Genomic DNA, 26,427 nt, shown 5'->3' with positions numbered 1-26,427 from the left:
AAACCTGCATATACTAAATCTGGATTTATATAATTATATAAACTGTGCTGTGATTATTATTTACTCTAACCCATTAATTTATCAATGAGGATATTTTCACCCGATCCAATAAGAGATGTGTTGTGGTAAATTCAGAATCATTTATATGTTTACAGTTCTTTTCTAATACCTTCTAAAATTCTTGAACATAATTGTGTTTCAAACATGTGTTTGATGGTTTCCTCTTCTTAGTGATAAAGGTGCAATTTAAAATTTTAATCTGTTTTAAAGATTGTAGTTAATACCATAAGCTGCAATCCAACCTAGAACCTTTTATAGTTAATTTCATGACTTTGATTTATTTTTAGAAATGTCTATTAAAGCATCACTCTTTTTTGACAGCAATTCAGTTCATACTTATCATTTGATATATTGTCATAGATCTTTGAACCTTTTCTTTGGGAAAATGTAATTAGTGTTAAGGAAACTGCAATTTAATTTTAATGTTTTTTTCAGTGGATACATGGTTTTGCATCGTTCTACAACTTATAATTCAATAACGAATGTTGCATTAATATATCAAGAGGAAACATCTTTTATGTATGCAAACAGACAATGCTTTAAAAAAAATTTATATATTTTTAAAATTATTTTTTTTTTATCAGTTTGCTTTTTATCCTTATTTATGATAACATTTTTACCTTGATAAATGATAAATTGTTTATGTATACAAATGAGGCAATGCTTTAAAAAAAATTGTATATTTTTAACATTATTTTTTTATTAGTTTGCTTTTTATCCTTATTTGTGATAATATTTTTACCTTGATAAATGATAAATTGTTTATGTATACAAATGAGGCAATGCTTTAAAAAAAATTGTATATTAAAAAAAAATTTTTTAGTTTGCTTTTTATCCTTATTTTACCTCAATAAACGCCAATAAATGACAAATCATGTTTGTTTTTTATAACATTTTGCACTTTTGTGCACTCTTTTGCTGCTTGTTATATATATAATTATTGCAAAATACACAAATTATTAATCCATTTGATATTGTATTTTTTAGGAATTTTGGCATGTCTTGATTTAGAAATATGTAAATCAGATATGCCGAAATCCCTAAAAATACCAATAATCTGAAGATATAAATAGTATATATAAAAAAAAAAAAAAAAAAATGGGACGTACCATGAGCCATCAGGGTTGACTAGCGGTCACAAGGGGGAGAGAAGCGTCCCACGCTTGTTTGACAGGTAAAACCGACATGACCCCGTTGTTACGGCCCGGTTTCACTTTCGCTATGGGTCGGACGCCATTTTGCCACATGGCCCCCGGATACTCAAGACATGTGTCCCACCTGTAGCCAATATTCCTTTGCTGCTGGGGTTAGTATACAAGTAGCCTCCCCTTGACATCAACGTGTTACACAATTACTGTCTAGTCACACAACACAGACATACTCTGAACACGTGACTTTCTTGTCAATTAAAGTGATATTTCTGTTTGTGAAACTTCATAAAATACTTTGACAGGAATTGAACACTTGTGATGTTTGTGTGTGACGGTAACTACTGTAACACTCGTGTCTGTCAAAGGTCATACTTCCACACTGTGTGTGACAAGCTGCGGACACAAGTTCCTGATCTCCATCTTTGGGCGGCAAGTTGTTTCCATGGAGACGCACCCGACGGCTGGCAAGTGGAATATTTAACCAGACCCCTCCGCTCTCCGCCGGCCGTCGTCAGGGAAGTCGAGCAGCACGAGTTTATTACTGAGGAAAATCTTGTCAAGCCATACAGTGAGCGAGGTGTGCCCGACCACACAGACGGCCCGCCAGTCACACGACTGTATCACCGAGGTCAAGGTCACTCAGGTGACAGGCGAGGTGACTGTGTGACGTGCGGTCGTGACGTGGCCAGCTTCCTACACAGTCTCCGTGTTGGTGTTACAGGTAGGTGTGTGTAGTGTGTAGTGTAACGTCTGTTGACAGATAAACACCGTGTGATAAATAACAGGCAGGTGAGAAACAGTCTTGTGAAGATGAATGTGAGATGTTGTTTGTCTAACTACCTACAGGGTGACAGCTCTTCATACCATTTCGTCTTTGACCTTTTATGTGAACCATGGTTTGTGTGGACTGGTCATCTCTGAAAGTGTGACATCATTACCCAGGTTTCTGAATCTGTTTTTGTATCTTTACAACGTGTCTCAGTTTCTAGGACATTTTTATTTAACTGTAACATCTGCGCCATCTTGCCATGTGTTACACCTCTTCATCACTTGTATTACTTGTGTCTACTTCAATGACAATCCATGTTTGGCACTGCTGACCACTCTGTTTTCCGTTGTCTGATGTGCGGACCTGTGCCTCATGGCTGCACTGTCTGTAGAGTAGATGTTTGTGTCATCTTCATCTCAACGATGTGACTGACGATGAGTGTGATATCAGGGATTGGTGGTTGTCTGTCGTCTTCTCCATGTGTGTTTGAGGCTGCTGTCACGTGATCTTGTGTCTGAATACTTACCTGTGTTGCCTACAACTAAGGTATTCAGGTGAATCTGTGTTCATCTCCTCTTGACTGTGTGACACCTGTAATGTTGCTGTGTGTAACGCGTTGTTTGTTGTTTACTTTGTGTACAACATGTAGAGTTTACCTGTAGTGTTATTGTGCTACATGGACATTGCTGACTGTCAGAGCTAATGGCGGAAAAGTGCGCTTTCAAGATGCCATTGTTATTATAATAAACATTATCATTATCATTATGTATATTATCATTATTATCATTACGCTCACTGTGTAAGTCACGTGTTACTGTTATTTTACGTGGTGTTTATATCCATGTGTCTGTCAGTGTGTACGCTAAACCTCCGACAAGTAACTAACAGTAGAAACTTACTTTGAATGTTAACAGAGAATGTCACGACAACAGCCACGACCGTCACCTCCACCAACGGCGGCACAACACCGCCCTGCCTGCAGTGGAGAGACGTGCTGGTGTTGGACTCTTATAACATTAGTGATGACTCAGGTATGATGAAGGGACTGAAAGAAGCGGGTATCCCAGTGCGAATGATGAAGGACGATGACATCGAGGACGTTGCCACGGCTCGCAGTGACGTGGTGTGGGTGACGAGTGGACAGCTTGTTTGTGGTCTGGAGAGAAAAGTCGTCGTCTGTCTGGAGGATAACGTTTTATCCCGGTTCCAATCCATGTCGCGCTGTACGTCACAACTTGTGATTGTCTACTCTTAGGACAAACCAAAGGGTATCTGAAGTCATCACATCGTGTCTATGACACATTCATATACACATGCTTAATGACATTTACAGACATATGGTGTTTATGACATTTATATACACATGTTGTGTATGATACATTTATAGACATATAATGTGTATGACATTTTTATCTACACATGTTGTGTATGACACATTTATATCTACATGTTGTGTATTGCACTCACAACAGTCGGTGTCTGTCTTTACACAACAACTAGTGTTAACTTTAATATCATACGTATGCACACAGATGAGGTGACACTTTTATTGCAGCATGTAAATACGTTTTACAACATAGCACACCACACACGAACTAAACTTTTTGGAAAAAATTCTTTTTTATCAACAATTCGAGAAAGTACATGCACTGTAGCTGCAACATCACCAGGAGCAGCAGTAACTGTGTGTCGGGCTGTGGCAGTAAAACGTTTAACACAAAAAAGTTTTTTTAAATATTAACTTTCTTGTTCTTTTCTGCAGTGGACTGTTGAATATGTTCCAGTAATAACTTTTCTTGTATTTGTTTATGAATTCACACACAGACTGTGTCATACTAAGTCGTGTACAGACCTCCCTTCAAACCGTTATTTTGCCAGAGCAGCTGTCAACATGTCTCCAAGATCTGAGAATGACGAACCTCACGTGACCTGCCCAGTTGGTTACCCAAATAATAAAACACATTCTCGTGTGACTTTGTCATTTTTCTCACAGTTACCTTCTACTCTCCTCAGGAGACGATTTTGATTCTGTTGCTAATTTGGTCTCTGAATGATTAAACGACAAGAAGTGAACAGGTCGCGACTTTCAAATGAATAAAGACTTTTAATTGTTATCCACCGAGTTCATGTTCACAAGTGTCTGTCAGTCCTTTCACAATCACACTTCTTGCAAGACCAGGACATGACTCCACGGTGTTAGTCTTAGTGAGGAACCTGGTCATTCCCGCTACACTTGTTTGTTTGTTGTCACAGTACTTTCAACCCAAACACTTGTAACTACACTAATAATTCTCATACTTTGATCTTTGCGTGTGTGTTTTCCCATGTGCGTGAATGTCACGCTGGTTATCTTGAACATCTTCTGCAGAAGGGTATAGATATTAATGTTTTATGTTCTTTTACAGCATAAGTAAAGTAGACAAAAATACAAGACCTATATTATTCAGTGAAGCTTGTTTCGCTCTATCAGCCAACAGACAGACATCCTGCACCAATGGTCACACCCGTTACAACATACCCTGGTGTTGATCAAAACAATTTTTGGTGATTTTTTCATTTATAAACATAACAGACTTTTTTGCTATATCTGTACTCGCTGCAGACATGACAGTCCGACAAAAAGCCGTTCAAAAGACGGATTTATTCTCTGGGAAAACCCGATAAAGTAGATTAAAGAGTAAATGTTGATGACCAGTCAACTGCTTCACTGTTAAAATTTCAGATAAACAATTTACCAGTCATTGCATGTACTCCATACTAGCGGGTGTCTCTTATTTCTAGTGAACTAATCTTGATTACAGCGACAACGCCACCAGAGACAGACACCACACCGGCCTGGAGACAATGAGACTGGCCGTCAGTGTTGTTGTTTTAACGGTAATTAGCAATCTTAAGCAGTCATCAGTAGTAATGAGCAGTGAGGAACTGCAATTAGTTTTGATGAGAAGTATGGGAATATACTCAGACGCGTACAACCATTTCTGGATAAGGATGAGCCAGACCATTTCCCTAATGTTATTTTATTGTTAAAAGATTCAGATACTCAAGGAAGTCATACAATAAATAAAAAATTTACTTAGAAGATGAGGTTATATATATATATATCAAGACCAACATGAAGCACAATATACTGAATATCTGAAAACAAAATCAGAGACAGAATTTTCAATGTGTTTAGCTGCTCTTGGTAATAGTGTTGAAGACGGGTCGTCCTGTTTTGTAAATTTTCTTCAGAAGCATCTTCCCACATGAAATCAAAGCTCACTGCACAAAAATCTCAGACCTCCACCAACGGCGCCACAACACCGCCCTGCCTGAAGTGGAGAGACGTGCTGGTGTTGAACTCTTATAACTTTAGTGACGACTCGGGTATGATGAAAGGACTTGAAGAAGCGGGTATCCCAGTGAGGGTGATAAAGGATGATGACATTGAGGACGTTGCCACGGCTCGCAGTGACGTGGTGTGGGTGACGAACGGACATCGTGTTTGTGGTCTGGAGAGAAAAGTCGTGGTCTGTGTGGATGATCGTGCTTCAGTCTCTTTCTACTCCATGTCCCGGTGTACGTCACAACTTGTGATTGTCTACTCTTATGACAAACCGAACGATATCTGACGTCATCACCTCGTGACATCATACACATGTTGTGCATGACACATTTATATACACATGTTGTGTAGGACACTTTGATACACGTTTTCTACACTACAGGAGGTGTAGTCGGTGTCTCGATCTCTTTACACATCAACTGGTGTAAACATCAACATCATGCAATGGTTTTTGTTTGTATAACAACTGGTGTCAACGTTAATATCCTGCACACTGGGTCTTGTTTACAACTATTGTTATATCAGACCTCTAACACACTGGGTCTTGTTTACTCAACTTGTAGTAATATCAAACTCACACACCCTGGGTATTGTTTACACAACAACTAGTGTTATCATCAATATCAGATGGCGTACACACTGGGTCCAGCGTGTGACTAGCGTACATCTGTACAAAACGTATTTTCTACTTTTATCAATGTTGGGCTAAAGTTTGATTAAAGTTAATTGGAATAGGGACATGTGGGCAAGCTGGCACCACATCGGCCTCGACCGTCGCGACACCCGTCTAGTTCAAACATTCATGACCATTGTCCAGTCGGGGGCAACGAAAACATACGCCTCCCCCCCTTACCTGGGCGGCCAAGATTCACTTACGTCTTACGGCCATGGGAGATAACTGTGTAACAGTCACATCGCTTGTGTGTCCAGCTATAAGCCGGGTATCGCTCAAGGCGTCCACCACACCTATTGAACAAGGTCTTTCAGTACTGGCACCGGCATTTACTCCATCGGACCGTCCAGTACCGTCAAAAGCAGACTACTGTGTCACCAATGTCACAGTTACCCATTCCACCTGATGACAGCGCGGTGACCAACGCGTCCGCTCCACTCGTGGAGGCAACAGAAGTGTGGAAATAACACTATAGACCTATTCGTAGTTATCTTATGACACCGGGACTTGTTTACACAACAGCTAGTGTCAACGTCAACATCAACTAACCTACACACCGAGTCTTGTTTACTAAGCGTTAGGGTTAGAGACTGGAGTTCATAAGGTCACATTCTACAACAGTCTGAATTAAATGTCTTGTCAAATGTTATCTTGACATACATTAACACACACGATGTTATTAATAGCATCATTAAGACATGTCATACAATAACACACACTTGCTGCTATCAATAGTACCATTAAGACATGTCATACATTAACATACAGCTGATGCTATAAATCTTATTATTAATAATACATGTAATCCTAAAAATATATTGTTGCTGCTATAAATATTATTTATACATATATACTATCTTCAGAATCTTCTACCTCAGTGACATTCGATAGCTTGTCAGTCAAATACTCAGACTATGGTTAATATAAGATACTACTAGTGCGTCTCGCATGCTTGCTTTATTCATTCATTTGCTTGTTGAATTTATTTCATTGCTTATTGTCTAATAATTTTATACACTACACCTCGTCTGTCGAATATCACAAATTATGTTTGGTCTTTCTTTCAGAACCCACAACTCCGGTTGCTGCAAAGCTAAAGAGTTTTTTTTTTAATGTGGTGCAGGTCGTAAGGTCAGGAAGACTTCCTTCCCGTGGCCAGCGACCTGACAGTCAGTAGTGGTGATCACCACAAAATCAATCGGCTGATTGATGTATTTTCTTTTCCTTCTGTTTCTCCTTTTTTCTCTCGAAAGGCAAGAATGATGTTCAAGAAAAAAAAAATCTCATTACATTTTTTCTACAAAATGAACTGTTGTTTTCCACTATTATGCTACCAAAAATTCTGTCAAAATATCTTGATAATAAAACTGTATGATCTTTCCTATCTTTGAGTTTCATTTCATGCGTGTGTGCATGCATGTGCATTATCTATACTTTTTAAATACAAAATGAAATGACAGTGCCATTCATATCAGGTATTATGATGACACGACAGGTTATCCAGATTTTCAGTTTTTGCAAATTGACAGTCTGTAGAACACTGCAGTAGACAATTTACAAGTCTTCCAAAATCATCTTTCAAAACAAATATTTATATGTATAAATTTTCTATTGCTGGTGTTTTCACCACAAAAACCAAATGAAAGATAATTGTGATGAAAATGTCCTTAGTATGTTAACAACAAAACGCAGATAGACATTCATGATGCGATGTACAAATATTGTGTCTGAGGGTGCATACAGCTTGACATTATACAACACAAGAAAGTGTTCTGATTATTTGTTAAATGTTTTAGGTAGATGTGTCTCATATCACATAGACAGAAAGACATCATCATGTTCACTTAATACTTAATAATTAAATGCTGACACAAACATATTGCTACAGAGATGCAACGGTCATGTAACAGTTACGTGATAACTCTTCTCCAGTAGAATTGAATCAACAAATAGTTTAATGGGGTGTAAGGTGTCTGGCGAATGGTTCTGGGAGATGCTCGTCATCCAGACATCAACTGTGCATGTTTGTTTTGCTTTAAGGAGTGCTAGTGTTAAATGAATAATGATTAAGTGAAGTAGGTTGGTAATTTGCTAGAAATCTTATTCGCAAGATTCAACTTAATCTCTTGAAACAGATAATGAAATAGCAACAAAAAATAACAGAGAGAGAGAGAGAGAATACCTGACACACAACACAAAACACACACAAGAGGAATACTATCAAAAGGTACGTGTACACCTTTTTAGTACATATTTTTTCCATTTTTTGACATCTTAAATATAGTAATACCCTTCTATCACACGTCAAAGTTTGTGAAAGAGGGAAAGTCTTAGTTTAGACAAAGTTTATCCAAGCATGCAGTAGCAAAATCATCTCAGTTGAAAGTGCTCTAGGAATAAACGCACGAACAAATCAACGGATTTCGTCAAGCAAAGAAATACAAGAGAGGATAAATGAGATTCTTAATATAGACTACCGATTTCTCCTTACTCTATTGGATATTGCCAATAAATATAAGAACACAAAGCCAAACTAAATGCCAGCCTCGAACATGGGAAACCTTGAACATATTACCTCTCCTCACCCTATCCCTTCTAACCCCTTTCATCTTATTTCCCCTATACATCAAAGGTTCCCAACAACAACAACAACAACAACAACAACAACAACAACAACAACAACAACAACAACAACAAAGTGTTAACTGTAAAGATCTGACGACTGTGCTGTCTTCGTGTTTATGGTGTGGTCTATCATAGCTTTACTCACATCTCAAAAGATTGCACTTGTTTAAAAAATATTCTCTGTACTGTTGACCTCCTGATTCTTGTAGTCGATGTTCAGTGAACTATGTGAGGACAAAGAATAAGTAAAGTCGCTTTCCTTTCTGATCAGAACTTTGTATTGGTGAGGAATGGTTCCACTTTGTAACTGGCACTGGATCTTGGCGCACATTGGCCGCAATTGCCTAAGGGGAGTTTTCTTCAATATTTTATTAAATTAGCTTTTCATTGCATTGAGACGCAGAGCTGCATTACTACTAATAAAACGCTAATAATGATTGCATTCTTAAGCTAATAATTTAAATTATTAAAAGCAAGGTAGCTTTGAGTTCTAATGCATTTAAAGATAAAATTAGGAAATGTACTGAACGGTCACTACCGTTAGTAATATTAGGTATGTTTATCACCAATTATCATTGGTAATTGTTTTACTGGTTTTAAAAATGTTGGTCATCTTTGCTAGAGACATTAGCAATGCATATGGGGCCAGTCCTTTTTTTTTTTGGTAGTACACATGGTCTAATAAAACTACTTAAAGATTTCTTTCTTTCTTTTATTTGCTTACCATACATACTACAAGATCATTTTTTACTTACAATACAACTACCAGATAATAGAATGTAGCGGTTTCTGTATATGATGGTAGTGGGGCTTGTCGGAGGTGGTATTTACTGACCTGACTTTTTTCTTCTCAACTTTGTAAAGGGACCCCTTAGAGTTATCCTGGGACCCCTTAGAAATCTGAAAAAGGGGTCCCTGGGACCCCAAAGAATTTAGCCTTAGCAGAAGCCCTGCGCCGGTAAGCATGTATGATTAAAGGTGTATATCAGAGATTTCTATCATAAAATAAGACATGTAAAAATTAGTGTACATCGTCACATGCACTACTTTGCGGCATCATTTTAAAAAGGTTTGTGATGTACTGCATCTCACGGCCATTACACTTGATAGACATGATATACTCTCTTTCACGATGCCACAAGTATTCTCTCCTCGAATGAGTTATCTTCTTCATTAATAGGTCACAGATCAGCCCAATAGTTCTGGAAACTTGAATTTGTTTGTGAGAATGGTGAATGTTTAGCTGTCTAAGGTTTTGTGGTATCAGATTGTGAAAGAGCCGAGAGAATGGTGTGTGTGTGTGTTTATGTATGTGCGTTTATACATATATGGTCGTAGTGTTACAGTCTCATAGTCATTTCACAGAACCCAGCCGCAAACCGTCCAGCACAAAGAATTAATTGTCACAACGCATGTCGCTCACTCACAACTTGTTCTAAGAACAGAACCACTGACCTTAATGCACGATGACTTGGTCGCTAGGCCAGCGAGGTTAGATAAGTATTATTGTAGGTTCACATACACATACTGATAAGGAAAACATGTATTAAACAGATAGACAAGGTAAGTAGAGTTTATGTGGAGTATAATAACAATAGAGGGAACTGCGTAGAGAAATAAATAAATGAAGTAAAGAAGCTCAAGCTGCCACAGTCCTCAGAAACCTAAAAGAAGGAGAGGCTGACGCTTTAAAAGCTCTCATGCTGTAGTTTTTTTTTTTTTTTAACTGTACTGATAAAAATTCTCCAATATGGTAAACAGCAACACAGTGAATTAACAATGGAAAAAACTCAGTCTGACTAGACCAGGGATGCCCAACCTACGGCCCGCGAAACTTCTGCCCACAGTACAGGAAATCGGCATGTTAGTAATAAAGAAAACCTAAAAAAACGAAAAAAGCGGAAGAAGAAGTATTTATCCCTACGTAGGGGCGTCTCTCAATCTTCCGATGAATTTCATTCTTGATTTTCGTCTTGGGAGGAAACCAGTGTTTGAGAACGAGGGACGCCGCATTCCACAGGGGATTAGTGATCTTTTGATTGGTTAATATTTGAATCAGTCGTTAAAGAGATTGAAAATACAGACTCCGGGCTTTCTAGAAAGGTATAAAACAATGAGGTTCTGATAAGGAAGCAATACCGAAACAGCGTTTGAATTTCGTCTTTTTCCTGTGGAAAACAGGACGGATCGCCTTGGGGTACCTCGATTAAAATGTATTTTCAGACAATTTCTAACTTTTATTTTAACAAGACAACTTCAAATATCCCACTAATTACTACATCATTAATGGTAAGTACAACTTGCTTCTAATAAAAATAATATATGTTCTTTTTTTTGTATTTTTGCGTTGAAGTGGCCCGCGACACGGCTGTCCGAAATGGATATGGCCCGCAGGCCGAAATAGGTTGGGCATCACTGCCTTAGAAGTATCTGCCATGACCTCTGACCCACTGTTAGGATCTGTAGGTCTTGCAGTGGGGCATGTTCTGATGTTGGTATGAGCTTTACAGAAAGAGTACATGGGCATCATCTTCTGTTTGTAGTTTACATAGAGGACATGTCTCGTGGGCCCACATCATGTCTGTATCGTTAGCTTATTTGTTGTTATATCAGATATTCCTCATCTAGAGCAGGTATAAGCAGCAAGCTACATTAAAACATTTCAGTTGGTAGAGGTTAATGTATCGTTCAGGCTGGAGAGAGATTTTTATACGATGCCCACATTTCTAGACATGAACTGTTTCTTACATCGCAATGAGAGTTCCGGGCAAAACAGTCTTCCAGTCTTTGCCGGATTTTTCATCGGGTACACAGTCGTTCCCTGGCACAAACGGTGTTGCAGTACAGTTAGTTTATATAAAACACACGCCTTCTCCGGTAGATTTGTTGGTGATAGTAGGACACCTGTCCATGGGAATAGGATGACCAAACAAACTGACATGTCAGTGATGTCACTGTCAGACTCCTTCAGCCAAGTCTCGGTGTAAACAAATATATTAACAGCAGTTAAATCTTATTCATTCAATGTGAGGTATTTGGTAAGCTACTATGTACTTAAAAAGTCCCTACATTTCAAACAAGTCATCATGTGTTTCAATCTAGTCACTTGGGCCTAAGCCTACAGGAAACCAGCAAGGAGCACATCCTGTCCCAACGGTCAAACTCATTAGAAAACGGAAGACACCCGGATGTTGATCTATCATCCTTATTCATTGAGTTTACATTTCTGTTTAAATAGAACAATACACTTCTGTACACTCGTGCCCACAACATATAGAATATGACATCAAACTGAACTATTATTTCGAGATTCGAGAAAGTCCGATAAAGTAGATGGACATTGAGAAACACTTGTAGAACAGAGTACACAGCTCTTAGTTCCGCCATCTTGCCTTTCATCGTCGTGACCACAGAAAGAGAAATAACTCAGTTATTCCACTGCCAAAGCGCGAGAAAAATTTTTTTCAGGACAGGTGAGTACTGATTTCCTTCTGTCATTGATGTGATAAAGACTTCAGTACAGCGATAACATCCCCATCGTGGCCTGAGGAGGAAGACAGGCTGTGAGTGTGTTTGAGGTCATCACAAGTAAGCAGTACTTAGCAGTACTGAGTGTACTGAAAGTATATTGGGTTTATCACAGTGCTGAAATCAACTATTAAGTAATCAGTAATTGTCTCCACTAGCTGGGGAAACAGTGCTAAGAGCGCTGGCATCTGATCTGAGAGACACATGGTTCGATACCCGTGTGGCGCAGCAAACTTTCCCTCGTCAAGCAGCTGCTGGGAATAGCGACATGGCTTTATACAGGGTTGGGGAAGGCAGGACAGTGAGAGAGGAATTTGTCATAGCGTTTTATACATTGTAGTTGGTTGTTGATCTTATGTCGAACATATCTGGAATACTCAAGCTTATTGATGTGTTTATTTACTTACTTGCTTTGTTTACACGAACGTGCTGTGTCCATATGATTTGTGAGATAATCCTCACTCTCTGCTATTACCATTATCTATGGAAAGGTAGTTTTATACTTTTATTTTTTATATATTCTAAATATATACATAATAAAGTGAGAAATCGGAAGAAATTAAAAGAGAACAGGAACCGAGGAAACAAACAATTATTTTTTATCATTGTGGCTAGGCTTACAAAATGGCCGTGGAGCTTTTTTTTATTATTTGTTTTCGCCACCAATAATGCATCTTATAATAGGAAATCCAAAGCATGAAAAAAAATGCTTTGTTGAAAAAATTCACAAGCAAAAAGCAACCTATAAACCAGGGGTGGGCAACTTATCCGGTCGGCGGGCCGGATATGGGAAATGAAGTCCTTGGCGGGCCAGATTACTGGATCAATACCTTAATCGCGTATTTATCTACCTATGCAAGGAATCGTGTTTAAAGTAAACTCATAAACTTTAATTTTAAAGCATAGAGACTGAAAACAGTATTTAATGAATGTTAACGGAATGTACTTCAATAGCTGCTGAAGTCGATGAGACAGCTGCGGTCGATCACAGTTGTCAACAAGTTGCTTGAACTCTGGCTGCATGTCGGACGTAGACATCCTCAGTAAAGACTGCAGGTGAACATCAGTTAGGTTGGAACGCAGATTGGTCTTGTTAATGTTCATGGTCAAAAATGTTTGCTCACAAATGTATGTAGACCCGAACAGAACAAGTAGTTTCATGTGATCTTTCTCAGGTTGGCAAACTTAGACTCATTCAGTGAGGCATACAATTTGTCAATGCTTTCAGATTGGAATTTCTCTGTCAGGGTAGAGACACACTGCAGGTCAATCCAGTCCAGCTGTAGACCATCCGGCACCTTTTCAAAGTCAGTTGTAAACGGGGATGACAAGATCTCAAACTCAGCAGCAAGTTTCTGGAAATCCGCAACACGACGAGCAAATTCATTGTCTAGTGTAGATATCATGTTGGTGTATTTCTCAGTTGACATCATCTGGGCTGCCATAGTCTCGAGTGTTGGAAAGTGTGTTGTGATATTCTGACAAATTCACCATCACTGAACGATTTGCTGTGCTTGGCAATGTTGTATGCGACCACAAAGCTGACATGAGTAATAGCTTTCTGGGGTACTTTGCTTTTTACGAATACATTCTGCTGCTTTACAAGTTTTCTGTCCAGTTCTGTTGCTCTTGTTTGCCGTTCGACTGCTGATAAAGTCCTGCCATAGCCTGCCATAGCTTGCCATAGTACTGCCATAGTACTGCCATAGCTTGCCATAGCACTGCCATAGTACTGCCATAGTACTGTCATAGTACTGCCATAGTACTGTCATAGCTTGCCATAGTACTGCCATAGTACTGCCATAGCTTGCCATAGCACTGCCATAGTACTGCCATAGTACTGCCATAGTACTGCCATAGCCTGCATGCTTTGTCGCATAATGGCGGCTAACGTTGTACTCTGTCATCACGGCAACACTTTCTCTGCACAACAAACACACTGCTTTCTTGCCGACTTCTAAATCTAATTCTAACTGAAAACAAAGAATAAAAAAACAAAGAAAACAAAGAACCCAAAAATAACTAACAGTCACTATTATTCGACGCAGTAAGCAAGTAATTAGTACATGTAGTGGGAGATTGCGGCAGACTGTGCCCGCGGGCCACATTATCATGTACGACCAGAAACAGTCTGCGGGCCAGTCAAAATCCCGTCGCGGGCCGGATCCGGCCCGTGGGCCGTATGTTGCCCACCCCTGCTTTAGAGGTATCTGCTATGACCTCTGACCCACTGTTAGGGTCTGTAGGTTTTGCAGTGTTCGGACGTCTTCTGATGTTGGTATAAGCTTTACAGAAACAGAGTACACGTGCATCATCTTCTGTTTGTACTTTACACAGAGGGCATGTCGAGTGGACCCACATCATGTCTGTATCGGAGCTTATTTGTTGTTATATCAGATATTCCTCATCTAGAGCAGGTATAAGCTACTTTTCAGTTGGTAGAGGTTAATGTATCGTTCACGTTGGAGAGAGATTTTATACGATGGCCACATTTCTAGACATGAACTGTTTCTTACATCGCAATGCCAGTTCCGGGCAAAACAGTCTTCCAGCCTTTGCCGGTGTTGCAGTACAGTTAGTTTATATAAAACACACTCCTTCTCCGGTGGATTTGATGGTGACAGTAGGACACCTGTACATGGGAATAGGATAACCAAACCAGCTGACATGTCACTGTCAAACTCCTTTAGCAAAGTCTCGGTGTAAAAAATATATAAAAATAGCAGTTAAAGCTTATCCATTCAGTGTGAGGTATATGGTAAGCTAATATGTACTTAACCACTCCCTACATTTCAGACGAGTCATCAAGTGTTTCAATCTACTCACTGGGGCCTAAGCCTCGAGGAAACCAAAGACCACATCCTGCCCCAACTGTCACACTCGTAGGAACATCGAACACACCCGGATGTTGATCTATAATACTTATTCATTGAGTTTACATTTCTGTTTAAATATCACAACACATTATTTATTTTCGCCACCAATAATGCATCTTATAAAAGGAAACCCAAAGCATTACAAAAAAATTGCTTTGTTGTAAAAATTCACAAGCAAAAAGTAACCTATAAATGTTGTAATTAAAAAAAGGAGTACTGCAAAAATGTGTTTAGGATTACATCTGTACAGCATTCAGAAAGAAAGGTGCACACACAATAGACCATAGACAGAGACTGAGAAACATGCAAAGAGAGTAAACTGTACAAAACTTCCCAGCAACCCACAGACACAAGCACTCCCGTTTGAAGTATCAACTGACCAGTAGGAGAGATTAAATGTGTCACCAAGAAAGCAAAACATCATCACTGTCCAATAACATGTGGCAAGCAAATGATTACAAATGTCTCAGAAACCTTTGTATTCTTCTAAAACATACTTCTTAGTTCTCCTGACACTCTGATATATTGTTTTCATCATACCTGAGTTTTGGGCTGTACAAGTACTACAATTACTGAGATGCATACAATCAACCCATTACCTGGAAAATAATTCAAATTGAGGTGATCTGCTTCAGTAACAGCATAGCAAAGCTCCCTACACCTGCACCTTTTCTTCAAGCATTTTGTTTATGTTTACAGAAAATTTTTCCTTCTCAAAGATTGATTCAATACAGATTATGCATATTTCTAATGCAGACATTCAACAATTTTGACAGTACCCATACGTTTCATTCACAATTTGACCATTTCCCAAATTCAGAAAATATCCACAGAAAAAATATTCATACAAGTGTGCCGTGGAGCGTAGTTAGGGTTTGGGTTATATTCCCTTAAATAACAAAACGAGCTGTCAACGACTACTTGATAATAGAGCTTAAAGAAACAGTTTTGTCAGTTTATGGAACTGATAACATGCTACTGACACTATATTACTCTACGACCCCAGACACATGACAGTTTGCTGGTGTCTCACCAAGAGTGGAGACCACGTGGTGCAGAAGCTGGTCCTGTACAGGGGAGACCACTGTCAACAATGTCTGCTCATCAGTCGTCTGGTCAGGTGAGCCACTCTCCTTAACTGCACGCTTACAGTACTTCAACTAGTTTTATCATCCTAATTTTGTTGTATGAAAATACCTTTAAGCCAGTATAATGCCGGTGTAGATATTTAATGTCTTCTTGTACATGATCATCAGTGATGTACCCGGTGTTCACTTCTCCTCTCACTGTAATCACTATCACAGGGTAAGCGACCCAGAAGAGGAGATGGTAGACAGAGTTCTAGAGGCGGTGGTCGGGTCAAAGTTTACCTACACGCTGTGACTGATGAACAGGCGACACTACTTACAGATACAGGTAGGTTGTATTTTTTAATATGCTTTACTTTTTAAAACTCAAAATAGATAAAAGTAGAATAAAAAGTAAAAGTAGTGAAAAAGCATTCACAAGTAAACATCATAGTCGATAAAGCAATGAAAATGGCGAATAACTGACAGAGAAATGATAATCATAACTATGATGATAATCATAATGAGCAGCTATATGAGCACGACTACAGTAATGATGATCTGTGTTCGATGTTAATATTTTTTTAAATGTCATTAGTATAATCATACAGTTACAGCTCCTCGTAATAATCAGTGTTGTCCATAGGAAGGGGAATCCCATGGGAATCCCATGGGAAACGTCCCATGGGATGGGATGAGATGGGACAGCACACATTTGTATTTCCCATGGTAGTCGATACTTGATATTGTAAAATAAATTTACGCTGAAATTTGCATTGTCAGACTTTTTAAGCACAGGAAAAATACTTTTTTATTCCAGTTTCATTATGCCATGACTTTGTTAACATGTGTGCAATGCGCAGTGTTGTCCATAGGAATGTTATTACCATGGTAAATGTCCCATGGGATGGGATGGGATAGAAAAATATGTCCCATGCACAACCCTGGTAATAATAAATGATAAGTTTAAATTAAATTGTCTATTATAAGTTAGAGAAATGTGCATGTTCATTGGCAATCAATCATTTCTTTTTAAAGTGAACACACGTCCTCTGGAAGAGGTAAAGAAAAACACAGGCGCTGACATACAGTTTGACCCCAACCCCTCACCTGTACCAGGTATGAAGATTCTTATCATCCGCGGTCTTCCTTCTCAGATCGAGGCGGCAGTCAGTCTCATCACCCAGAAGACTGGTTTAAAGGTTTGTTTGTTGACAATCAGATAAATATTAGAACAGTGTGCAACTCATTATTACGTGGGAGATAAAAAAAAATACATTACTGAATGACAGAAAATACAAAGGGCCATCTCCAGTATTAAATAACAGTAGACAATACAAGTAAAGTCTGAACAGAAATACTTAAATAACCTAATAGGTAGTTATTATTTAACTGACAAGACTGTTCTTCACACAGGACACATTACCAGACCAGGCCCAGACATTCTGGCTACAGTGGGTGGAGGCCGCGTTCCCTGATCTCGACTCTCGCGCCTACTTCCTGCCTCCTGTCTACGTCAACCGCGTGCCCATGACTAGACAGTCAGCTGCTGGTCAGGAGGTTCTCGTCCTACAGTCAGCACCTGGACAGGCTGGTCAGTCTAACCAAGTGCCTAAGAGTTCATCTTCTGCTGCTCATCCGTCCATTCCACAGCCTCCTCTTCAAGACAGTGATGTCAGAGACGATGCTGCCATGCAGCGGATATTTGTCTGTCTTCAGAAAATGTTTGAAGAGAACAGAGATGTGATGGTTGGAATGACTCAGCTTCAGTTTCAACAGTACCTGAGTGAACCTTGTTACGCTGCCGCCGCTACCCACCTACCCCGACCCTCCAACCTTCCTCCTTCTCTACCACACAACTGGAAACAGGGAGACTTTAATGTGCTTGTCATTCATCGACAGTACGGACTGGTAATCTGTGAGGTGAAGTCAGTGGGTGACAATGTTCAGTCTGTAAACATGTCACAGCAAGATGTAGACAACAACATTAGACAGAAACTGAGTAACGCCGTGTCACAGCTGGACAAGGCGGAGGCCATGTTGTCTCACCTGGTGTCCGACATCGCTCCCGGTCTGCGCATCACTAAGGTCATCGCCTTCCCCAACCTCACGGGTCGTCAGCTTCAACAGGCCATCTCTGGTGACAGCCTCCTCATTCAGGTTTCAGTACCTTTCCGTTACCTTACATGTCTTCTATAATATACCTTACAGAGTACCTAAATGTGTAAACAATTTTTTTTATTGATAGAAGACAAACCGATAATGTGGACAGTGTATGTGAATGAGAATGAAATGTTGTGATAGTGTATCTGTATGTATAAAAAAAAGAGAAAATAATTATTTGGGTGAAGGTGTGTGTATCAATATCAGTATCAGGAACGGCGTCCACACGTGTGTAGAAGTGGCGGTTGTTATCAAATCGAATTCCCAATGTAGTGTTACTTGGCAAATAAACGAATTCTTCTTTATTTTTTCTTCTGTGATCCACATTATTTTTTTAACTCCATCTCAGCACGATTTGTTTCAATAAAGTCATTTTATTTAGACAGCTGTTCTATTTTAACATTATTATTATCCTGTTGGAGCCATTCTAAGCTACTGTAAACCACGCTCGCCGCACTCTTTCACCTTTTTCAACAAAAAGGTCCGGCCAACGATTAACACATTTAATGTTTATGAAATTAACTAACGATGAGATGAGGATGAAACAAAATAAAATAACGCTAACCCCTCCAGCGTCAACCTCCTCCTAACGTTTCTCAGACGGTTGGCGCTGACGAGATCACTGACCAGCAGGTTAATCCCATGAATCACTTCACGCAGTTCGTGAAGTTAAGGAGAGATTAAAGCCGTATCGGCGAAGATGTTATATTTCGACTGAATTGATTTCTACACCACACTCGGAATACACACGATAATACTCCACAGGAAAACCGTTGGATATCCGTTGCAGGCAGTTAACCACACACTGTTCACTGACCACGGAGCTCTGCACTCTCCAACTGCTTGGTCTCGTCTGTGTCAAGAAACGTTAGAATCACCTAGTTAACTCGTCCTTTTTTCCCTCCTGACCAATTAGGCACCCCTAGCGACCAGGTAACTAGGACGACCATCCAACAGTCTTTCTTGGAGACTCTCTCAACCAATCATGAGTACTACATGGCTCTCCATTGCCTATCGTCGCCCTAGTTACACTGTGCTCAGTTCATTTTACGTCATTCACTATATGACGCAAAAGAATCGTCACGCAGAGCTACGTCAGCGCTCGCGCGACTGCTCTTCCCTGACCACAGGGAGAGTTAAAAATAAACATGAATCTAACTAGATTCGTCTCAATCGCGAATCGTTACATAGGGTTAGTTAATTTTCGTAAAGTTTACTTTCATCTTCTATCTCTATATTTAACTCTTGTCGCATGACATGATGTGGATCTTTTACAGGACCTGTGTCGATGTCTGGGAACAACAGATCCCTCCAGCATCCCAGGTCTGTGTCTGTGCTGTGATCAGTTGTCTGACCCCAAGACCCCGTGTGACGTCAGTAGTCACGTGCTGAGGGAACTCGGACACTGGTGGCAGCGACGTGTGGCTGGGGCTGGACCTGACAGTCACATGACATCTAAGTTGTACAAGACACTGGTAGCCAGGTAAATATGACAATAATGTGTAGTCACAACACTGTCACAGTCTAAGCCTGTCGTGTACGATGTTAGATGTGACATCAGTGCTCACGCCGCTTTTCTCGTCAGACAAATCGTCATCAGACTATATTCCATAAGTAAGAATTTCATCTTCAACAAGGCTTGGTAAGTATTTCCAGATGTTACATTCGAAATGTGTTGATTGGCGAGAAAGCAGAAGTCCTTAAAGCCGATATCGTAATCAATGGCATGTTGGTTGGTCCTCCATCTACGGTGCCAACCTCTCCAGGAGACTGAGTCTTTGCAGTTGATAAGATTTCCAACAACACTTTATTCACAGTATATACGACAGTCCTAACCTGAAGACACGCTGGTAAATGAGACACGCGTGTAGATATAGAAATTCGTTAGATTTAAAGTTTAAGTGTATCTCAAATGTTGGAATCTTTGTAGTGTGTGTAGAATATATGTAAAACGTGACCCACCCTAGACCTGCCATTTTTTCGTCGAAGATTTTCCTGCATTTACACAAACCAAACATTAAAACAAAACACACACACACACACACATACAAAAGACAAAATGTGTAAAGTACATACTCATCATCCTAAGGAGCAAGCTCTTAGCGCTTAAGAACAAGAACGGAACATGGACAGAATACGAGGGACAGGAAAACAAACGAATAACACACGAACTATAAAAAGATTAAACAACAGTTCTAATGATAAATAAAAAAATCATATACAGAAAACGCAGAGGAACAAAAAAATAAGTACAAGAACTGAGAGTAACATGATATTGCAAAAGGAAGACGAGCATGGAAGTTGTCACAAAGGACTAGCATGGTGGGATAGGGTGTTAGGAATAATTTGTACGGAAGAAGTGCGTTTTCAGTGCATATGTAGCTCATGAAACCTGTATTCATCCACTGATGTAGTCTCAGGTTCAACAAAAAAATAAAGATGTTGTAAGTCCGACTGTTTGCCAGAGGCGAACCATTGTCACAGTGTTATAATTATTCTCTTGTTTTTTCTAAATACTTTTTTCTAGGAGCTCACTAACTGCTTTCTGTAAACTTGTTAAACTTTAAACACATTGTACCTTAAAATATTTTATTATGCTGTTTAGCATTGTGATTTAGTACTTTAATACTTAATTTGGAGTAGATCATTGTGTCCATCATCGAAGTAAGCTTTTGAAAGTTTTATAAGTTAATAGATAGTAAAATAAAACGTCTCTTTAGTTTTAATAGAAGTTATACACTTTTGGGGGAAAACGAAATACAGTTAACAAATAACTTATTATTAATTGTAAAATAATAGTAATAGTATTTGTAAAAGACATCAATTGATGTGACTGTACTAGATTCTGCGGTCCGGCGACAACAGTGACTGTGCCATGTACATGTCCTCCACGTGTGAGTGTCAAGACCCTGGGTCAGGCCGTGTGGTGGACAGGAGAGTGCTATACTGCTGTCATCACACTCTTCCCGGAGCAAGTTCACCTGCTACACAACCCGCCTGACAGACTCTTTGTCACCGGACCGCCCGGTACAGGTAAAACTGTGGTGCTGCTGCTGATGGCCATACGGTGGCTGCGTTGTGGTCACCACGTCTACGTTGTCAGTACTTGCTGGGAGAGTCGTTCAGCGTGCAGCATGTTGTATCACCTGTTGCTGCAGACAGTAAACACACAACAGTCAGCAGGTGTATCCCCCGGTCAGCCTCACCTGCTGCTGTATCGTCTTTATGAGTATAAGGATGCGGAGAAGGCCATCAACGACTTGTCACAGGCAGCAACAGGAGGGTCGTTGTATGTCATCGCTGATGAAGCGGGGTGAGTAGTGCATCGTGTGATGTGATGATAGACACACAGGTAGATGTCGCTTGCTGTGATCTTACAATCACCACCAGGTGTTTCACAGGTAATATTTCCTTAATGAAAGGGACACCTGCCCTGCTCACGCAAGTTTCGTACCAGTAAGTAACTATTTTTTTCTCACACGCTTTTTACAATGACATGTTCTACGCATGCGCGATCTTCCATACGTGGTTACCCAGGTGACAAGCCTCGACCTCGACTTTCCGAAAGAAACGGTAGTTCGCGTGACCGTGGCTTTCATTCAAACAACAGGTATACAAGTAAACAAAGACGAGATGGAGGTGCTTCAAGACTGATGGTCAAATTAAATGAGAAAGTTGCGATTTGTCCTGATGAACACATTGTGACAGTTAGCACTGAGTTGAAGACAACGAAGTTGAACAAAGATGTGGAACAGAAGACTACATCAGTCGATGGATTTAATATATACTCAACAACAAAAACAAAAGTAACAATACTAAATAAACATTTAATACATTATTACTTAAAATTGGCAAAGAAAACTTGCATCTTAAGAACTTTGCATCTTATATAAATATATATATAGTTTAGGTAGAATTTCTGTTATAAGTGACATATTGAATACAACTATATTTACTACTTATCTAGGAAATCAGTTTTACCCTCCCATCTTCTTTCTCCCATAGATCACATAAACACAGAAAGTAAAATATATATTTTTTTCAGTTTACACCACAATTTCTTTATCATCTTCCTGCCATGTACATGTTGAAGAAGATGAAACTAGTCCTTACACATTAGTTTCGTACATCTGTACAAAATTCTTTTCAGTAACAAACGTTAATGCTTGTAAGTTGCTTATTTTTATTTGTACAAGATACATTTACGTGTATACTAACACATTCTCTGTTAGACAACAGACACATACTCTCTCTTGCCTCCCTCCCTCATGCATGTATACATATCTACACACACAACCACAGCATTCACCGCTATTCACACACATTATTATGTACAGTGTCAGTGAGCTTAGTATACAAGTAGCCTCCCCTTGACATCAACGTGTTACACAATTACTGTCTAGTCACACACAACACAGACATACTCTGAACACGTGACTTTCTTGTGAATTAAAGTGATATTTCTGTTCATGAAACTTCATAAAATACTTTGACAGGAATTGAACACTTGTGATGTTTGTGCGCTCGACGACCTTTGATCAGCGGGAAGCTGTGTGTGACGGTAACTATAGCAACACTCATGTCTGTCACAGGTCAAACTTCCCCACTGTGTGTGACAAGCTGCTGACACAAGTTCCTGATCTCCATCTTTGGGCGGCAAGTTGTTACGATGGATACGCACCCGCCAGCTGGCAAGTGGAATATTTAACCAGACCCCTCCGCTCTCCACCGGCCGTCGTCAGGGAAGTCAAGAAAGATATAGATCTTACTCTGAGATATCGTGTCAAGCCATACAGTAAGAGAGGTGTGCCCGACCACACATACGGCCCGCCAGTCAGACGACTGTATCACCAACTTCACGGTCACTCAGGTTACAGTCCAGTTCACTGTGTGACGTGCGGTCGTGACGTGGCCAGCTTCCTACTCAGTCTCCGTGTTGGTGTAACAGGTAGGTGTGGGTGTTGTGTAGTGTAACGTCTGTTGACAAATAAACACCGTGTGATAAATAACAAGCAACTGAGAAACAGTCTTGTGAAGATGAATGTGAGATGTTGTTTGCCTAACTACCTACAGGGTGACAGCTCTTCATACCATGTCGTCTTTGACCTTTTATCTGAACCATGGTTTGTGTGGACTGGTCATCTCTGAAAGTGTGACATCATTACCCAAGTTTCTGAATCGGTTTCTGTATCTTTACAACGTGTCTCAGTTTCTAGGACATTTTTATTTAACTGTAACATCTACACCATCTTGCCATATGTTACACCTGTTCATCATGTGTATTACTTGTGTCTACTTCACTGACAATCCATGTTTGGCACTGCTGACCACTCAGTTTTCCGTTGTCTGATGTGCGGACCTGTGCCTCATGGCTGCACTGTCTGTAGAGTAGATGTTTGTGTCCTCTTCATCTCAACGATGTGACTGACGATGAGTGTGATATCAGGGATTGGTGGTTGTCTGTCGTCTGCTCCATGTGTGTTTGAGGCTGCTGTCACGTGATCTTGTGTCTGGATACTTACCTGTGTTGCCTACAACTGAAGTATTCAGGTGAATCTGTGTTCACCTCCTCTTGACTGTGTGACACCTGTAATGTTGCTGTGTGTAACGCCGTTGTTTGTGTTGTTTACTTTGTGTACAACATGTTGAGTTTACCTGTAGTGTGATTGTGCTGTGGAGTCTGATAATCTACATGGACATTGCTGACTGCTTATGTCAAAACTAATGGCGGAAAAGTGCGCTTACAAAATGCCACTATTATTATAATAAACATTATCATTATTATTATGTGTATTATCATTATTATCATTACGCTCACTGTGTAAGTCACGTGTTACTGTTATTTTACGTCATGTTTATATCCATGTGTCTCTCAGTGTGTACGCTGTATCTCTGACAAGTAACTAACAGTAGAAACTTACTTTGAATGTTAACAGAGAATGTCATGACAACAGCCACGACCGTCACCTCCACCAACAGCGCCACAACACCGTCCTGCCTGCGGTGGAGAGACGTGCTGGTGTTGAACTGGGATGACATTAGTGTTGACTCGGGTATGGTGAAGGGACTGAAAGAAGCGGGTATCCCAGTGCGGATGATGAAGGACGATGACATCGAGGACGTTGCCACGGCCCGCAGTGACGTGGTGTGGGTGACGAGTGGAGATCGTGTTTGTGGTCTGTAGAGAAAAGTCGTCGTCTGTCTGGAGAATAACGTTTTATCCCGGTTCCACTCCATGTCCCGGTGTACGTCACATTTTCTGATTGTCTACTCTAAAGACAAACCAAAGGGTATCTGACGTCATCACATGTTGTGTATGACACATTTCTATATACATGTTGTGTATTGCACTCACAACAGTCGGTGTCTGTCTTTACACAACAACTAGTGTTAACTTCAATATCATACGTATGCACACAGATGAGGTGACACTTTTATTGCAGCATGTAAATACGTTTTACAACATAGCACACCACACATAAACTAAACTTTTTGGAAAAAATTCTTTTTTCTTATCAACAATTCGAGAAAGTACATGCACTGTAGCTGCAACATCACCAGGAGCAGCAGTAACTGTGTGTCGGGCTGTGGCAGTAAAACGTTTAAGACAAAAAAGTTTTTTTAAATATTAACTTTCCATGTTCTTTTCTGCAGTGGATTGTTAAATATGTTCCAGGGATTTGTTTTCTTGTATTTGTTTATGAATTCACACACAGACTGTGTCATACTAAGTCGTGTACAGACCTCCCTTCAAACCGTTATTTTGCCAGAGCAGCTGTCAACATGTCTCCAAGATCTGAGAATGACGAACATCACGTGACCTGCCCAGTTAGTTACACAAATAATAAAACCCATTCTCGTGTGACTTTGTCATTTTTCTCACAGTTACCTTCTACTCTCCTCAGGAGACGATTTTGATTCTATTGCTAATTTGGTCTCTGAATGATTACACCACAAGAAGTGAACAGGTCGCGACTTTCAAATGAATAAAGACTTTTAATTGTTATCCACCGAGTTCATGTTCACAAGTTTCTGTCAGTCCTTTCACAATCACACTTCTTGCAAGACCAGGACATGACTCCACGGTGTTAGTCTGAGTGAGGAACCTGGTCAGTCCCGCTACACTTGTTTGTTTGTTGTCACAGTACTGTCAACCCAAACACTTGTAACTACACTAATAATTCTCATACTTTGATCTTTGCGTGTGTTTTCCCATGTGCGTGAATGTCACGCTGGTTATCTTGAACATCTTATTCAGTAGGGTATAGATATTAATGTTTTACTTTTACTTTTTAACGATTAACACATTTAATGTTTATGAAATTAATTAACGTTGAGATGAGGATGAAACAAAATAAAATAACGCTACCCCCTCCAGCGTCAACCTCTTCCAAACGTTTCTCAGACGGTTGGCGCTGACGAAATCACTGACCAGCAGACTAATCCTCTGAATTTCTTCACGCAGTTCGTGAAGTTAACTGTGTAGTTAACTGTGAAGTCCGCTGAATTTCTTCACGCAGTTCGTGAAGATAAAAGATAAAAAGCCGTATCGGCGAAGATATTATATTCCGCTTGGATTGATTCCTGTACCACACTGGGTAATACTTCACACGATAATACTCCACCGGACACACGTCGGCTATCCGTTGCTGGCAGTTAACCATACACTGTACACTCCCCACGGAGCTCTGTACACACCAACTGCTTGGTCTCGTCTGCCCCTAGGAACGTTAGATCTCCTAGGTTAACTCGTTCTTTTTCTCTTCCTGACCAATCAGGCACCCTTAGCGACCAGGAAACTAGGACGACCATCCAACTGTCTTTCTTGGAGACTCTCTCAACCAATCATGAGTACTGCATGGCTCTCCATTGCCTACCGTCGCCCTAGTTACACTGTGCTCAGTTCATTTTACGTCATTCACTATATGACGCAAAAGAATCGTCACGCAGAGCTACGTCAGCGCTCGCGCGACTGCTCTTCCCTGACCACAGGGAAAGTTAAAAATAAAAATGAATCTAACTAGATTCGACTCAATCGCGAATCGTTACAATCCGCCGTCATTTGATGTCAGGGTTCAACGAGGTCACACTCTCCTTGTGGGCATGGAAAATCACCAATTTAAAAAAAAATCATTAAAAATAACTGTAAAAGATAGAAAAAAATTAAACTAATAATAAGAGATCAAA

At 39.9% G+C, this 26,427-nt stretch overlaps 3 protein-coding genes and 1 long non-coding RNA gene across 5 annotated transcripts in view; 3 read left to right on the top strand and 1 right to left on the bottom strand.

The window, feature by feature from the left end:
- LOC112567888 overlaps positions 1 to 26,427 on the top strand; it is a 77,051-nt gene that overhangs the window by 12,887 nt on the left and 37,737 nt on the right. Inside the window, exons 2-4 of one of the 2 annotated variants that reach the window (XM_025244761.1) lie at positions 1,577 to 1,932; positions 2,895 to 3,281; positions 3,416 to 4,094. In XM_025244761.1, the coding sequence (XP_025100546.1) occupies positions 1,577 to 1,932; positions 2,895 to 3,235 (697 nt within the window). In that variant the 3' untranslated portion in view covers positions 3,236 to 3,281; positions 3,416 to 4,094. Of the gene's footprint in view, positions 1 to 1,576; positions 1,933 to 2,894; positions 3,282 to 3,415; positions 4,095 to 26,427 lie in introns of those variants that run through there. The other variant, XM_025244762.1, reaches the window with a different exon arrangement.
- Positions 3,777 to 4,997, bottom strand: LOC112567897. Its single transcript, XR_003099940.1, has 2 exons — positions 4,739 to 4,997; positions 3,777 to 4,166 (listed from the first exon to the last, which is right to left on the bottom strand). It is a non-coding gene; the product is annotated as an uncharacterized LOC112567897 (long non-coding RNA).
- On the top strand, positions 17,556 to 20,778 carry LOC112567478. The gene is made up of 3 exons (XM_025244172.1): positions 17,556 to 18,237; positions 19,518 to 19,563; positions 20,768 to 20,778. Exons 1-3 carry the CDS (start codon positions 17,608 to 17,610, stop codon positions 20,776 to 20,778), a joined length of 687 nt encoding a protein of 228 aa, XP_025099957.1. The 5' UTR covers positions 17,556 to 17,607.
- LOC112567889 lies at positions 21,338 to 25,085 on the top strand. Its single transcript, XM_025244764.1, has 3 exons — positions 21,338 to 21,553; positions 22,833 to 23,188; positions 24,177 to 25,085. The coding sequence occupies exons 1-3, from the start codon at positions 21,375 to 21,377 to the stop codon at positions 24,422 to 24,424; spliced, it is 783 nt and encodes a 260-aa protein (XP_025100549.1). The 5' UTR covers positions 21,338 to 21,374; the 3' UTR covers positions 24,425 to 25,085.

The sequence above is a fragment of the Pomacea canaliculata genome, linkage group LG7, assembly GCF_003073045.1.
Source record: "Pomacea canaliculata isolate SZHN2017 linkage group LG7, ASM307304v1, whole genome shotgun sequence".
NCBI lineage: Eukaryota > Metazoa > Mollusca > Gastropoda > Architaenioglossa > Ampullariidae > Pomacea > Pomacea canaliculata.
This window is presented reverse-complemented; position numbering and strand designations above follow the sequence as displayed.

Bases quoted from the DNA above. Each gene is read 5' to 3' on its own strand.
- LOC112567478 (XM_025244172.1), top strand. From the start codon at position 17,608: ATGACTAGACAGTCAGCTGCTGGTCAGGAGGTTCTCGTCCTACAGTCA. The intron at 18,238-19,517 runs GTTTCAGTACCT...GATCTTTTACAG, and splicing joins GTGACAGCCTCCTCATTCAG to GACCTGTGTCGATGTCTGGG.
- LOC112567889 (XM_025244764.1), top strand. From the start codon at position 21,375: ATGTTGTATCACCTGTTGCTGCAGACAGTAAACACACAACAGTCAGCA. The intron at 21,554-22,832 runs GTGAGTAGTGCA...TGTCTGTCACAG, and splicing joins GTCATCGCTGATGAAGCGGG to GTCAAACTTCCCCACTGTGT. The intron at 23,189-24,176 runs GTAGGTGTGGGT...GAATGTTAACAG, and splicing joins TCTCCGTGTTGGTGTAACAG to AGAATGTCATGACAACAGCC.